The sequence below is a fragment of the Heptranchias perlo genome, chromosome 34 (assembly GCF_035084215.1).
Source record: "Heptranchias perlo isolate sHepPer1 chromosome 34, sHepPer1.hap1, whole genome shotgun sequence".
NCBI classification, from domain to species: domain Eukaryota; kingdom Metazoa; phylum Chordata; class Chondrichthyes; order Hexanchiformes; family Hexanchidae; genus Heptranchias; species Heptranchias perlo.
Genome location: NC_090358.1, coordinates 26,340,057 through 26,356,918, shown reverse-complemented (window position 1 = coordinate 26,356,918; position 16,862 = coordinate 26,340,057). Strand labels below are relative to the sequence as shown.

Here is a 16,862-nt window from a genome sequence, read left to right as displayed (position 1 = left end):
CGTGAGCACAAACAGACACTGGTAGCAGGGGCAGCTGAGGAAAGACTGCTTCGTGGGAGCACTCCTCTCCAGGCTCTACTCAGCTGGACACTGATACTGAACCCTGGGGGCCATCCTTTAAAAGGAGAATGATCGAGGGGCAGCAGCACATTTGTGAGGTGCTGGAACAGGTGCCACATACACTGTCCACAATAGCGGAGAGTATGGAGGAGTCCAACTCCTGCATGAGTGGAATGGTGGCACAGGTACGGAGGGAATCTCTCAGATACTGACACAGGGATGTGAGGGCATCTTTGACATCGCGGGTAAGTGCAAGAATGTCTGCGATGGAGGCTAGCCTTCCCTCCATGGAGCTTCAAGCACGGCTCACAAGTGAGTCCATTCAGCCCTGACAACAGCGGTTTGGACTCTGGTGAACAACATTCTGCCGTCTTAAACAAGCAGGCAGATACACTAGCACTGGCCTTACAAGGCTTCGCACATGTCCTCCCAACTGTCATCCAGCAGAGTGGTAGGAGTAATGTGGGCCTGGCCCAGGGGAGGGATGATGGCGAAAGGGGACATGGAAGTGGGGGTGCCACTCAAAGTGCCCTCACATCTCACCTGTTGCCCCCCTCTCAACCAGTACCTGCAATGCTGCCTTCTCTCCAGGCGGCCAAGTCTGCCCCTGCACAGGTGTAGGTGGAGCAGTCTTTGGAGGGGCCCTTATGCGCACTGAAACCCAGAGGATGTAGGCCCAAAGCACCTAATCGGTCAGGGCGTAAACAAGAGCAACCTGCCACTACCTCTGCTGCAGCCACAAGGGATGCACCATGTAGAAGTAGTCAGAAGCGAAAGGCGAAGGTTTTGTAAGCACGAAGGGGATGCACAAGGGTGTTTGACAGTTGGTCATGTTTTTTATTTATATTTGCTTTTTGTTAAACTCACATTAAATATTATTATTGTCACCATTACTGCTATGTCTTGTCACTCTACAGTGGGTGTATGCGTAGTTGCAGGACTGTTTTGTGCAGGGAGTTGGGGGTTGCTGGTGTGGGCTCTGCTCTATCCGGTTGGTGTGAGGACTGGACTCTTCAGTGTCTGATGTTAGGAGAACCGTTCACATCAGTGAATCACGAGCAGCCAGGTGAGCCGGTTTTCTGCCCATGGGTTGCTCCTGCTCCTCCTCCTTCTCAATATGGGTGGCAGATGTGGATGGGGCCTCCTCAAGCGGCACCCCTCTGTTCAAGCCACAACACACGACAGTAGTGCGTCCCATTCTGTCTGGTGCGTATTGAAGAGCTCCCCCAGAATGATCAAGGTACCTGAAGTGCATCTTGAGCAGCTCGATAGCATGCTCAATTGTAGACCTGGTAGCGATGTGGCTGTCGTTATATCGACTCTGTTGGTCGGTGATGGGGTTCCTCCGAGGTGTTATGAGCCACGTGTGCAGGGGGTACCTTGAGCCCGAGGAGCCAGTCCTTACGGGTGTTAGGTGCGTGGAAGAGGGGCGGGATGTTGGATTCCCGGAGGATGAAGGAATCGTGGCAGCTGCCAGGGTATCTGGCACACACGTGAAGGAATCTCTTGCGGTGGTCACAAATGAGCTGAGTGTTGATGGAGTGATAGTCCTTCCTGTTGAACAGTCCTGGCTCATGTGAAGGTGCTCGTATTGCTATATGGGTGCAATCGATTACACCTTCACCCATAGGAAGCCAGCCACAGCCCACTGTGGAATCCCACTGCCCTCTCCATCTGACTGTGATCATCCATGGGGAAGTTGACGTAGTGAGGCCCTGCGAAACAAGCCGTCGGTGATCTGCCTTATGCACTTGTGTGAAGACGACAGAGACCCCGGCGATGTCCCCGGTGGCACCCTAGAATGATCCGGAGGTGAAGAAGCTGAGGGCAGTGGTGACTTTGACAGACAGATAAGGAGATGCCACTCGACCCAGCCGGGAGCAGCTCGGCATGAAGGAGGCTGCAGATGTCTGTGACTATCTGGTGACTCATTCTGAGCCTCCGTATGCACTCTTTCCTTAGAAAGGTTCAGGAAGCTGAGCCTTGGTCTGTAAACCCTGTTGCAAGGGTAGTGCCTCCTGCACTGTCGCTCTCTGTTGTTGCCCTCTGCTCTTGTGCAGGTGCCTGTGGCGCAGCACTGTTATGGAGCTCCACGTGGCGGAGGTGGACGCCATGCCTGACGAGGCTGGTGATGTTGCTCGTCCTCGAATGCAGCCATGGGCCCCCCCATCCTGACTGAGTTTGAGGGGGTCCGCAATGTAGTTAAATATGTTTGAACAGCAGAGCTTTGGGTGGAAAGTAAGAATTTTGATTGGAACCTCAAAGATCTTGCAGCCAAAACTTTGTCTGAAGTGAAAAAGTGCCCTGCTGCAATAAATGGCGTTTTCTCCCCACCTGTCAAATAATCACTTGCATCTCCCGCTGGCTGAAACACGTCTGTTGCAACAGGGAGTGTTACCCACAGCACGAGAAACCTGCTGAGGACGCTTCAAAATCACACCCCTGCCAGAATGTTGAGGCAATCAAGTAGTTCAAGTACTTCACCTGTCTGACAAAGTATGCAAAGTATCATTCCGCCGACTTTAATTGCCGGTGGGACTTCCACATTCGGGAGGCACACGCGCACCCGGGCGCGTCAGTGGGGAACCCGGAAGTTGCCGGGTTGCAGCCGTGCTCCGAACCCGCTCGGCATTTCAGCGATTTTCAGAGCCCCCCCCCCCCCCGCCCCCAACGCACTCGCTCCTTCATCTGAAAATCAGCCCCCAGGAAGGTTCCAGACTGCATTAGCTGATCTGGATCAGGGTAATGGGAAGGATGCTGCAATATGTCTCGGTACCTTTCAGCTAGGGAGGGGCAATTTCACCAGGGTTTGGACTTCTGATTTCTATTGGGGCAGATTTTCGTCTTCACTGCCTAGATGGAGCACGGAGAGAAAGGTCGGGCGGGGGAGCATCGCAAGTTGTCAACAGAGAACTTGCCTGTTGCTCCTTCCATTTCAATAAATGGGAGAAAACTCAGGTGGGCATGTGTTGCTCTCAGCCCGACTTACTTCTCTCTGCTTCACCCAGGAATCAGAACAGAGGAGACGGCAATACTGCACAAAGGAGTCTCTTCCCTCAGACGTTGCTGCTGGAACAATTGAAGGCCTGCCCCTTTACGCTGCCGCAGTGTCAGTCACTAAGGTTGTACTTGGCTTCCTTCAAACTCAAAGGCGAGGTGAGCTCCCATTTGAGGAGCCTGTCCTGAATACTTAATTAACACCGGTCCAGGATAATGAGATGGGCTCACAGCAGGGTCAGAAGGTTGGCTGGAAGTCCCGCCACATCTCCCTGTCCCCCCCCCCCCCCCCCCCAACCGTACCTCTGGTGTGACCCCCACTGAGAATGAAAATTCAGGCCTCAAAATTGACTCAGCCCCACAGAGGGTTTTAGGATCTTATATGGTAATGTTTTTGTGTAAAATTTAACCACACTGTTTTACTTTGTACATGTCATGAGAGACTTCAGTTATGTGGAGCGATTAGAGAAGCTGGGATTGTTCTCCTTAGAGCAGAGAAGTTTAAAGGGAGATTTAATAGAGGGGTTTAAAATTATGAAAGGTTTTGATACAGTAAATAAGGAGAAACTTTCCATTGGCAGGAGGGTCCATAACAAGAGGACACCGATTTAAGATAATTGGCAAAAGAACCAGAGGGGAACTGAGGAGACATTTTTTTACACCGTGAGATATGATGATCTGGAATGCTCTGCCTGAAAGGGTGGTGGAAACAGATTCAATAGTAACTTTCATAAGGGAATTGGACATATACTTGAAAAGGAAAAAGTTGCATAGGTATGATGGGCTGAATGGCCTCCTTCTGTGAGCTCTGATTCTATTATCTTCCAAACTTATTGGCTTGGCAAGTGATTTGCTTGTAGGATTTGTGGTGTACAAAAGTTTGATAATGTCAGAATTGTTGTTTTGTGGGTATCCCAAGACTCAGCAGAATAAGGGGTTTAGCTAACTATACAAACTTCAGCTGCTCCGTCCCTTCCCCCCCCAGTTCCCACCCTCCTCTGGCCTAGTGACTGGACTAGACTCGACCGTAGACATCAACTTGGCAGAGATCACTGTGCTACTTTCTATCCTTCAGCTTAGTATCACTAGGGTCAGAGTGAGTGACTCCCTTAATCCATTTGGTTGATTTCCTTACTGCTGTTCAGCTGACTCTGCAGTAAGTTTGTACACAATTGCCTACCTCACATACAGCTTGCTGCAACCATGAGAACAGTGGAATTACCTACCTCAATATCAATCCCTGTTGAATGGGTTAAAAGGGGATGTGCACTGAGACTTGAGTAGTTAGGAATGTAACAGCTGAATCTAGCACAAGACCTGATACAGGCTGGGACAAGTTGAAAAATAAGACAATCAGGCTAACATGGATTGGCAATGGTTTCTTTAGATATCATATTGCGTTCCGACCAAATTCTGTGTGATGCAAACAAGCTGAAGATAAGGAAGTGAAGTGAATTTGGTATAACGTGTAAATAAATAGCATCACACAATTTCAGCTCTCGTTTGGAAAGCTGAAAATGATTGAAGAAATAGTTTGTGTTTTGGGTATTATTTTAAATCTCTGCAAGCCCACCTTTAAAAGGCCACTTCAATTCACTTTAAGTGGATTCTCTCTCCATTTGGCCAGCAAAATACACATAGATCAGATCATTGCTTTAAAACCTTCGGATCAGTTTAAGATGAACTGTTTACCCTCTCCACCTCCTATTTCCAGTTAATGGTGCATTTACACTCCAAGTTTAGTGGCAGAGTGAAGCAGTTTAGGCTTTACACCGAGGCACAGCTTGAAGGAAAAAAGAAAGAACTTGCAATTATATAGCGCCTTTCACGTCATCAGGATGTCCCAAAGTGCTTCACAGCCAATGAAGTACTTTTGAAGTGAAGTCTCTGTCGGAAACGTGGCAGCTAATTTGTGCACCAATGTGATGATAACCTGGTAATCTGTTTGTGATGTTGTTTGAGGGACAAATATTGGCCAGGACACTAGGGAGAGCTCCCCTGCTGTTCTTTGAAATAGTGCCATGGGATCTTTTACATCCACCTGAGACGGCAGACGGGGCCTCAGCCAAAAGACAGCACAGCACTCCCTCAACACAGCACTGAGTCAGTCTAGATTTTTGTGCCCATGTTTCTGGAGTGGGACTTGAACCCACAACCTTCTGACTTAGGTGAGTGTTATCCATTGAACATTGGCTGACACCTAATTTGGAACTTGGAATTCAAGTTGGTTGTGAAAGCCCTGACTGACACTGAAGTCAAGCAACTTGATACTCAATTTTCTAGGTTGGGCCCTGCCTCTGGACTCAGGCTGCAGTTACATAATAACTGCAATGAAACCACCCCTCACAAATGTTTGGGTTGTAGAATGAATGTACTCCGATTTCTCTGCCTCCACTGTTCGCGCAAAACAAGTTTGTTTGCAGTTTTACCGAGTTTTTGCCTCACAATTGTAAATGTCAACGATTTAAGTTAACTTGTGGTTAACTGATTTCTTCATATGTTTTAAAGTAGCGACTACTAGAAATCATATAGAAGAGGATAGCATGTGTTACTATTTTGTATGTCACATGTTGTATGTCTAGAGTGGTTCAATAGAAAACGGTGACTGGTGAATTTGGGCTGAGCTGCGTACACATCTAGAAATGGTGTTGCAGCAAGTGTTTGGAGTGCAAAATATTGTTCTCAGTTCTTGCAGAAAAGGGAAGTAGATAATTGCTTGAAAATGACTAATATTAAAAGGTATGGAGAGCGAGCAGGAGAGTGGGAATAGATTAAGTGGTTTTATGTGGAGCAAAACAGATGATGGGCCAAATGGCTTGATTCTGTGCTGTGACATTCTGTGATTCAATGATTTTTTGGCAGCCACATCAACATACAGCACTCCCAGTTCTGATGCAGCTCAATTTAGCTCCAGGGTAAAGTGTGTTTACTCTGAGCTAACTATGTGCCTTCACAACAACCTCAAGTGCACTTCCCTCCTGCCTCTTGTATTTCCATTTCCCACAGCAGCCATCCTTGTGGCTGTTCTGAATGAGACGGCTAATTTAGTCCCCATTATTGTTGAATTATAGGCAATTTAGTCCTGTGTAATCATCATACCCTCTAGGAACTGCGTTGAGACTGACTGAACTTATTTTGATTAGTACCTTACGGTTGTAAGAAAAGCTACTTTCATTCCGACAGTCTCCAGACGATTTGAACACAGATCCCAGAGGTAACCAGGCAATTCTAACTAATTACGTCATTAAATCTCCATTGCTATTACGTACCAAATAAGATTAGGATTCAGTAGAAGGGAAAATGCCTATTCGAGACTCCATAGCAAAATATTGCCTTGAAAGATGTGTAAAATTATCTCTACTTGGTGAGTAGATGTCTGACCTCATCAGCTGCTTCATAGTTTTTGTTGATTTTAATTTTTATACATTGGCTGTTTTCAAGTAGCCAGTGGTATAGTCAACCAGCACAGAGAGAGAGAGAGAAAGAAAATGATCACTAAGGGCAAGCAGTACCTGTTGGGACATGAGCTGTCACCTAAGGCGATACAGCAAGAGATGGCAACAAGCCAGCAGTCAGGAGGGAAAATTGAGGGATGCAGATGAAGATATTCTGGTTTGGTCTGCTGTGGAGCAGCTGGATTTTTGCTAGTCTTGACTGCCCTGTGGTTTTCTGTGTAGCTAATTGCATTATTATATTCATTTAATTATTTTAGCATTTGATTTGACTTTAGGGGTAGTTCAGTAAACTGAGAAAGATGATCTCTCGAAGTCTGATTTCTGAGTATGTATATGTTTGGAGGAAGAGAACTCTATCGATTTTATATGCTTGATGCATCAGAAGTATTTTAAAGTAGATGTATTTCACATGTCTTTCACCAAATGGGGTTCACAAATCATTGTTGTCATTTATAACCACAGTTTATATGGAATATACCTTCCTATCTTTATGGAATGCAGCTACTGCCTGGCGGATAAAAGGTGACAAAGCTTTCATTTATTGTGCTCCTTTGAATATTTGTACATAAAAGCTGAGACACTTCGGTAGACTTTAAAAATACAAATGATAACTAAGTCATGCAAGTAAATTTCTGAGCACTCATTTTTTTAAGTATAAAATAAACAAAGAAATTTTAACATGAGTTGCAATCTTTGGTTAGCATGCCACTTTCTCACATGGAATCGATGTAATTTATATAATCTAGGCAGGAGTCAAGCAATGTGCACTCAAAATTCCAATTCTAAATCATTGTGTAAAGGTTAAAAAGTTTCATTCACATAAAAGTAAATTTATTTATATTAAGTATCAGCCTAGGTTAGTGGTGGCACTCTCTCCTCTGAGTTAGAAGGTTGTGGGTTTAAATTCAACTCCAGAGACTTCAGCACAAAATCTATGCTGACACTTCAGTGCATTACTGAGGTGCATCTTTCGGATGAGAAGTTAAACTGAGGTCCTGCCTGCCCTTTCAGGTGGACGTAAAAGATCCATTGGCACTTTTTGGAGAAGAGCAGGAGAGTTCACCCTGGTGTCCTGGCCAATATTTATCCCTCAGCCAACATCACCAAAAATAGATCATCTTGTCATTTATCTCATTGCTGTTTGTGAGACCCTGTTGTGCACAAATTGGCTGCTGCATTTCTAAACATTACAGCAGTGACTACATTACACAAAAAAAACAATAGTACTTCATTAGCTGTGAAGACCTGAGGTCATGAAAAGCGCCATATAAATGCAAGCTCTGTTTTTATAGAGCCCCTTCTCCATTCTCGTGCCTTATGATACCTGCCAATGTTAGTCTACAAATTGAAAGAATTTCTTACGTAGCTATCAAACTAGTTGTTGAAAAGGAAGAGTTTCTCTAGCAACAGCTTATATAGCCCTCCTGCAAAAAATATCAGAGTACTGAATGAGGTGGTGATATGGAGAATGAAGTTCTTGAAGTTGATTTGCTAAAGCACGGAGTCAGTGGAGTTTGGCAAAGAGGGTGACGGTTGTGTGGACTTTGTGCAGGAGAGGACACAGGCTGTGGGACTTTGTGCAAGAGAGGACACAGGATGCTTACAAGAGATGTTGCTGAATACTAGTGAAGACCAGAAATTTGTAATCCGAAAAATAGGTCGGAACTCTGGGGCCCACAAAGGCCTGGAAGGAGAAACCATTTGAGGAGGTGTAGTGGCTGGGTTGGGACAGATGAGTGTAACCACAAGACCCTGCTGCCATAGAGATAGACCTTGGAGGAGAATGAGTGGTCAACTATGTCGAAGACAGTAAAGAGATTGAGGAGAGATAGTGAGCCATGGTCATAGCTGCACAGAATGTCAGGGGTGACTTTGACCAGGTTTCCTCCCAAACTGTGGGCAAAGTGGTAACCAGACAGGATGGACTTGAATAGGAAGTGGTAGGAGAGGTGATGACGGTGACAAAATCAAAGACCTTGGATAGGAAGAGTGGGTTGGAAATGTGATCGTAGAGGGTGGAACTTTTAAGAAAGGGGTAACAATGAGAATTTTAAAAGGGTTGGGGATAGTACCAGAGAATAAGGAGAGAATGACAGTCAGATATTTCAGCCCATTTGTGCTTATTGTGCTGGTGCTAGTTTATCTCAAGTTTTCTACTCTAATCCCATTCCCTTGCTCTTTCCTCATACCCTTTTGTATCTTCAAGTATTTATCTAATTGCCTCAACAAATTACACTGTCTGAGCTTCAACAACCAATTGTGGTCATTTATTCCATATCCTAATCACCTTGTGCTGTGAAAATGTTCCTTCTAACCTCTGCCTTTATGATTCTAGTACTGATCCTCAATGTTTTGCATGTTGATAATTCCCTGGGCAGTGAAAATAACTTTTTTTTAAAAATATTTTTGCCCTCTCAAACTGTCTATGCTTTAGTGATTTCAGCCCTAGTTTTTCAAGTCTCTTATTATAACTCTCTCTTCTCTCACGTCGGGTATCTTCCTAGTAAATCCACATTGAGACTTTTCTAAGGCTCCATATCCTTTTTATGGTGGGGTACTGAAAATTGCACATGGTACACCAACTGCAGCTTAATCCGAGGCTTTGTACAGACTTATTACCTTTCTTCTATCTAATTTTCTGCCATCGCAAACTAGTAAATTCAGATTACACATGTCATTGCAACTTTTTGTGAGTTACGCACATTATTTAATTAAAAACTACACAGAATCGACAACTCTTATGCAGCTGAATCCTCATTCTGTGCCAGGGGTTACTGGTCTCCCACCTTCTCCAGTCCAAATTACCAGTCTGCTCTGATCTCCTACAATTTAGAGACTAAGTATATATGAAATACTTGAACAATGCCTGGAGCTTTCGTCTGCCGATATGTCACTGTCTGCTAAAAGGAATAAAGCAGTTGGGAAGCACTTCCAGCAAAGAAACATTTGGCCATCCAAATATAATGTGGATTTCATATCTGGACTAAGTTTTTTTCCACTGCAATTTTCAATATTGCAATTTTATACATAATAACACTATCCACTGAAATCCTTAAACTATTTGAATGTCGAACTCTCCCTGACTGATTGCTTTAAGCATGTGGCCCATTGCCAATGTTCCACAACACTTAAATTATAATGCTGAATATTTATAAATGACCACAAAGTAGAGTGGATAACACTTAATAATGGTCATTTAACTAGTCAGAAAAGCATATTTCATATTCCTAAACCAGCAGAGGGTTAGTTTATTAATTTTGCATATAATTCTGTCCTGATAATAGTGGTTATTCAGTAACTGGACAGCTCAGATGAGAGAACAAAAATGATAACTGCAGACACATTTTTGGCATGTTGGTAGCTATGCTTGCAAAAGTATTGCTACAAGTTTCAAATCAAAAGCAGCATGCAAAAAAAAAAACAGACTGACCAGAAACTTTCAGAACCTTTAAAAACTAATTTGAGACAACCTATCTCTGGGTACGGTAGCGTAGTGGTTATGTTACTGGACTAGTAATCCAGAGGCCTGAACTGATAATCCAACAGAACGTGAGTTCAAATTCCATTATTGCAGTTTGAGAATTTAAATTCAGTTTTTAAAAAAAAAAAATCTGATCAGTAAAAAGTGACCATGATCTAGAATGACATGATGCTGCGCTGTAACAATGGAAGATCTTTCTCCCTAGGTGCCAAAAGCAGAGCCACGATCTTGCTGCACATGCACTCTGATTCCCTCAGATGCTAAGTGCCATTGCTCAGGCACGTTTGTCACATGTGATGCAGTGTAGAAGTGGCTGACTATGTTCTGAAGAAAAACAGAATGCCTAGTGCGCACCAGTATACTATGGATGGCGTGAGTAAGGCTGCCTTATTTAATGCACCTCACTCATACTGTTCAAGTGAGTATAATAGCAGTTTCCACCAAACTGCTGACCACTCAATTTTCCTTCCTGGCCCCCATGTTAGTTGATATTGTTAATGGTTCCCTCTCCTCAGGTACTGTCCCCCTCCCCTTCAAATCTGCCGGCATCACCCCCCTCAAAAAACCCTACATTGACTGCTCCATCACAAACCTCCCTTTCCTCTCCAGTCCTTGAAAGTGTTATCGCCTCCCAAATTCGTGCCCATCTTTCCCCCACCTCCATGTTTGAATCCCTCCAATCAGGTTTCTGCCCCTGCCGCAGTACTGAAACAGTCCTTATTAAAGCCACAAATGACATCCTGTGTGACTGTGACAATGGTAAACTATCCCTTCTCATCCTTCTCGACCTGTCTGCAGCCTTTGACGTGGTTGACCGCACCATCCTCCTCCAACGCCACTCCATTGTCACCCAGCTGCATAGGACTGCATTCGCCAGGTTCTAGTTGTAGCAAAAAAATCACCTGCAATGGCTTCTCTTCTCACTCCCGCTCCGTTACCTCTGGAGGCCCCCCAAGGATCTATCTTTGGCCCCCTCCTATTTCTCATCTACATGCTGCCCCTCAGTAACATCATCCGAAAAAACAATGTAGGTTCTACATGTACACTGATGACACCCAGCTCTACCTCATCACCACCTCTCTCGACCCCTCCACTGTCTCTCATTTGTCACATTGCTTGTCCAATTGGATGAGCAAAAATTTCCTCCAACTAAATATTGAGGCTGAACCAGACTGTCCCCAACCTTGGCATCCTATGTGACCCTGAGATGCGCTTCTGACCACACATCCGCTCCATTACCAAGACCACCTACTTCCACCTCTGTAACATCGCCCGTCTCTGCCCCTGCCTCAGCTCATCTGCTGAGACCCTCATCCATGCCCTTGCTACCTCTGGACTCGTCTGTTCCAATACTCTCCTGGCCGGCCTCCCATCTTCCACCCTCCATAAACTTGAGCTCATCCAAAACTCTGCTGCCTGTATCCTAACTTGCACCAAGTCCCGTTCAACCATCACTCCTGTGCTTGCTGACCTATCTTAGCCCCTGGTCTGGGAATGCCTCGATTTTAAAATTCTCATCCTTGTTTTCAAATCCCTCCATGGCCTTGCCCCTCCCTATCTCTCTAATCTCCTCCAGCCCTTCAACCCTCAAGATCTCTGCGCTTCTACAATTCCTGCCTGCTGCGCATCCCCAATTTTAATTGCTCTACCATTGGCGGCCGTGCCTTCAGCTGCCTAGACCCTAAGCTCTGGAATTCTCTCCCTAAACCTCTCTTCCTCTCTCCTCCTCCTTTAAAGGCGCTCCTTAAAACATACCTTTGACCAAGCACTTGTTTACTTGACCTAATATCTCCTTATGTGGCTGTGTCAAATTTTGTTTGATAACGGTCCTGTGAGGCACCTTGGGATGTTTTACTACATTAAAGGTACTATATAAATGCAAGTTGTTGCTGACGAGTTGTCTGATGAATTGGTTGGACAATGACTTGATTTCTCACCCAATGATCGATCTCTCTCTTGGGATGAGCAATGTCCCTCACCAACTTCCAGTGACCTATTTAAGAGCTACACTGGCACCCTGGTGGGGATCTAAGACCAATGACCACTCCAGGTATCAATACATGGAGTGAGGAGGAGGGGGAGGACAGAGATCTTCCTCCCGGCGGGCGGGAGGAAGCGGCCTGCCTCTGCCACCAGGAAGGCCTGACTCGAGGTGGCAGAGGAGGTCACCAGCACCACCAACATATCGCCCACCTGCATACAGTGCAGGAGGCGCTGCAATGACTTCAGTAGGTCAGCCAAAGTGAGTACACTTACTCTTTCCCCTACACTCCATCTGCCACATCACCGCCCCCAACCCACATCTCCTTCTGCACTGCCAACACTACTCTGTCACATCACCCCTCATACCCACTCAAACCTCATCCTCATCGTACCTGCACCTACTCACCTCGCCAGTACTCATCCCGCCACTACCACTCAACCCAATCCTCATACAATCTCATGGCTCTCTCTCGTACTCACCCTCTCATGCATCTCTTTCACGGCCAGCCTCACTCAACCTGCCACTACCTGTGCTGCAGCCACAGGGCATGCATCACATATGTGCAGTAGGCAGCGTAAGGCAAACGTGTTGTGAGCATGAAGGGGATGTTTGAGGGTTTGTCATGGTTGCTACTTATATTGAATTTCTGACCAACTCACATCACATATTATATTGGCACCACTACTGCCATGTCTTTGCAAATCTTGTCTGGTCTGTGCAATAATGCCCTTTCCTGAGGATCACAATGAAGACCCACAACTGATGCCACCCATTGTGTCACTGCAGAGTGGGTGTAGGTGTATTTGCAGGGCTCTTTTGTGCAGACGGCTGAGAGACGTTGGCGATGTCCCCGGTTGCACCCTGGAAGGATGCGGAGGAGAGGTTGTTGAGGGCAGTGGCGACTTTGACATGACAGTGACATGTAAGAAGATGGTGCTCAGGCCAGCCGGGAGCAGCTCGGCATGAAGGAGGCTGCAGATGTCCACGACTACATGTCGAGTGTCTCTGAGCCTCCGTGTGCACTGCTGCTCAGAGGTCCAGGAAGCTGAGCCTCGGTCTGTGGACCCTGTGGCGAGGGTAGTGCCCTCTGCGACGCATCTCTCTCTGCGGTAGCCCTCCCTCCTGCTGTGCAGGTGGATGTGTCACAGCACTCTGTTGTGGAGCTCCACGTGTCAGAGATGGATGGCGAGGCTGGTGATGCTGTTCGCCCTCCGAGGAGGTCATGACTGCAGCTACGGTGGCCCCCATCCGGAAGATGTACATCTGAGGGGGTCCGCAAGGTAGGTACATGTGTCTGGACCCCGGGGTAAGTGTGCAGGTTGATGACTTTGATTGTCAGGAGGAGGCTGGTGGAGGCCAAACTTTGTCCCAAGTGACAGAGTGGCTTCCTGCAATGAGTGAGGGTCTCCCCCCGCCACCCCCCCCCCTGTCAAATGGACCTTTGCAGCTGCCACAGGCTGATGGCTGCAACAGGTCCATTTGAACTGGGAGTGTTTCCCCCAGTGTGGGAAACAGTCCCAGGTTGCTCTAAAATCCCACCCCTCCTCACATAATCCCTTAATCAGGTCAGTTAATGACCTGAACAAGCCAAATAAATACTTTCAAGTGGCATCCCGCTGGCTTTAATTGCCTGCGGGATTCCCACCAGCAGGGGCTGCGCGCGCATGCCGGCGCGTCAGCGGGGAACCCGGAAGTGCGCGGGTTCGTGGCGGGCTCCGGTCCCGCTCCGGGATTTCACGATTTTCGGGGGCCCCCCCACCGCCAGGAACGCACCCGATAGCGGGTGCTAAAATGCTGCCCAATGTCTGAGTAAACAGCAGCGATCCCTCCTGCTCTGTGAAAACGTACAATTCTGCTTGGAGACTGAAGGGGAAAAGTAGGAACAGCTGAATAGGAATACCAGTTTGGGGATCTTAGATCTGTGCCATTTAGGGACCAGTGTATCAGTCAGTACATCTGCTCTACGATTGTAAATTACTGGAGTAAACGTGGCTGTGATGTGCAATCCCTGTTCTCCGATAAAGTGAAGCACAAATATCTTGGGCTCTCAATGTTGCCTGTTGTGCATCTGAGGATAAATTCACTGATTGATAAAAAGAGAGAATGCAATTAGATAACACCTTTCATGACCTCAGGGTGTCCAAAAGCGCTTCACAGCCAATTAAGTACTTCTGAAGCGGGAAACGCAGTAGCACAGCAAGGTCCCACAAACAGCAATGAGATAATGATCAGATGATTTGTTTTAGTGATGTTGGTTGAGGGATAGGACACTGGGGAGAACTCCCCTGCTCTTCAAACCGTGCCGTGAGATCTTTTACGTCCACCTGAGAGCAGACGGGGCCTCAGTTTAACGTCCTATCCGAAAGACGGCACCTCCGACAATGCAGCAATCCCTCAGCACTGCACTAGATTGTCAGCCTAGATTATGTGTTCGTCTCTGGAGTGAGACTTGAACCCATGACTTTCTGACTCCGAGGCGAGAGTGCTACCACTGAACCTTGGCTGACACTTATGCTGCAGAGTTGTGCACAGAGAACGCAGGTTCGCAAATCAACGCTCTATCATTGCAGCCCTGTCTGTGATCTATGCTCTCATCAATCCTGCGCTCTTGGAGACCCATGTTTATCCTGTAGTGTAATCATATGAGTGACTGCACTGTCCTGTTATTCCCCATTGTTAGAATTGTATGGTGAATTATAAAAACATTAAGCATACACCGTTGTCCAAAATGGATTGCAAAACTCATTTGATTTATTACTTTCTGGACTTGTCAGATTTAGACCAGTGTTTTTCCAAATACCCTATGGTTTAAAACAGCCTTTAAATGTCAGAAGTCTCTGCAACTGCTGACCTTTTTAAAAAAAAAATGTTTACGTCTATCCATGGAATTTGAAATAAGCGACTTTGAATTAAGAGTAGACTGCAATTCATTGCACGATTCATTATTCCGCCGTCCTTACTCATCCCTCCATCACTAAAGTGGAGAGCGGACAAAAGTGTCTCCTTTCAGCAGAAATACTGTGACAACTGTGCTACCCTTGCTTAGCAAGGTCACGAGATTCTGCTTCCAATCTATTATTTAACATAAAATACAATCTGTTTCAAGTGTTTTTTTAAAATGTGAAATCTCATGCCAGTTTCACAGTGTGGAGGAGCTAACAATATGTTTGTAATATTACAGAGGGGACTGGATCCAAATTGGTCTCTGTTATCCCAAGGGAACAGTTTTTAAAATCATGTCTGATATAAACCAAAGACCGAGTGGAAGAGTACACAGTGTAAAACGGTACAAAGCAACATCATCGTTCAACATCCTGCAGAAAAACCCAGACAAGAGTCTGTATTACTTTGACAGCAATTCAGGGTAGGTCCACATCTTATTCAAAAGCAAAATACTGCGGATACTGGAAATCTGAAATCAAAACCGAAAATGCTGGAAATACTCAGCAAGTCAGGCAGCACCAGTGGAGAAAGAAACAGAGTTAACGTTTCAGGTCAATGACCCTTCTTCAGAACAGGAAGGTGGTGAAGATTAAACAGTTTTAAGCAAATACAGAGCCAGGGAAATGGGGTGGGGGAGGGGAGGAAAGAACAAAAGGGAAGGTCTCTGATAGGGTGGAGGGCAGGAGTGATTAAATGACAAAAGGGATGATAGTGCAAGGCAGGAGAGTGGTAATGAGACAAGTAAAGAAACAAAAGATGGGTCTAGATGAGCTGTAAATAGCAACATCAGAACCATCACCAGCACTTGCTGAATGAAAAAATGGGAGTAGTGGTTATGATCTGAAGTTATTGAAATCAGTGTTGAGTCCAGAAGGTTGTAAAGGGCCTAATCAAATGAAGTGCTGTTTCTCGAGTTTCTGTTGAGCTTCATTGGAATGGTGTAAGAAACCAAGGACAGAGAAGTCAGAGTGGGAGTGGGACTGGAAATTAAAATGGCAAGCGACCGGCAGGTCCGGGTCATGCTTGCGGATTGAGGGGAGGTGTTGAGCAAAGCGATCACCCAATCTGTGTTTGGTCTCCCTGTTGTAGACGAGACAGCATTGTGAGCAGTGAATACAGTATACTAAATTGAAAGAAGTACAAGTAAATCGCTGTTTCACCTGGAAGGAGTGTTTGGGGCCCTGGACGGTGGGAAGGGAGGAGGTGAAAGGGCACGTGTTGTATCTCCTGTGCCCGCACAGGGCAAAGACTACTGGTCAAAGAAGTGGACGTGGAGGTGAAGGTGACGGAAGAAGAGCTCAGCGTCGTGTCTAGCTTGAAATTCATTGAGGTGGGGACGTAAGGGGATCAAACTAAGGCCTTTGCTGAGGACTGATCATTTGGGGTCAGAGATAGGAAGGTCAGAGGGGATAATGAAAACACAACAAAGGGTGAGGTTGGAGGGAGGGATGGGGTCAGAGGAAAGTGAAGGGGAAGAAGGATCCGGTGGGGCGTTGGTATCTAAGAGTTGTTGAAGCTTGCGGCCCTTGACACCTGAAAGGAAGACAATTTTTTTTTAAAGCGCTGGAGGAGGCAAAGGATGGAATGGAACTGCAGGAACAGGACAATACTGAAATAGTGAGTCGGTGCTGCTGGGGAGAGAGGTTGAGAGCGTGCATGCGGTGGTGCATGGCGTTGAATGTGGATCTCAGGAAGCGGCGAGAGCAGTGGTTCGAGGAACGCTGTATATCATGGAGATATCTGTAATCACTGGTGGATCCGAAACATGAAGGGTGGAATTTAAGTTGGAGTCCACGTGGAATAAGTCGGAGCTGGAGACCGTTGCAGAGGGAAGAGATGTGGCTGTGCAAACTAGTTTTAGGAGCAACTTAAACCGGAGAAACACGAGAAGGGAAACAGAAAGCAATGAAGGTGAACAAGGTAAAAGAGACAAACATAAATC

General features: G+C 46.1%; 2 protein-coding genes across 7 annotated transcripts in view; both read left to right on the top strand.

Moving 5' to 3' along the window:
• Positions 1 to 16,862, top strand: part of LOC137301907 (cell migration-inducing and hyaluronan-binding protein-like) — a 194,917-nt gene that overhangs the window by 47,414 nt on the left and 130,641 nt on the right. The window lies entirely within an intron of this gene.
• The window catches only part of LOC137301905 (inactive cell surface hyaluronidase CEMIP2-like), a 120,262-nt gene that overhangs the window by 82,783 nt on the left and 20,617 nt on the right, over positions 1 to 16,862 (top strand). For all 5 annotated transcript variants that reach the window (XM_067971622.1, XM_067971625.1, XM_067971621.1 and 2 more), the window contains one exon: positions 15,159 to 15,341. In XM_067971622.1, the coding sequence (XP_067827723.1) occupies positions 15,159 to 15,341 (183 nt within the window). The remainder of the gene's footprint in view (positions 1 to 15,158; positions 15,342 to 16,862) is intronic.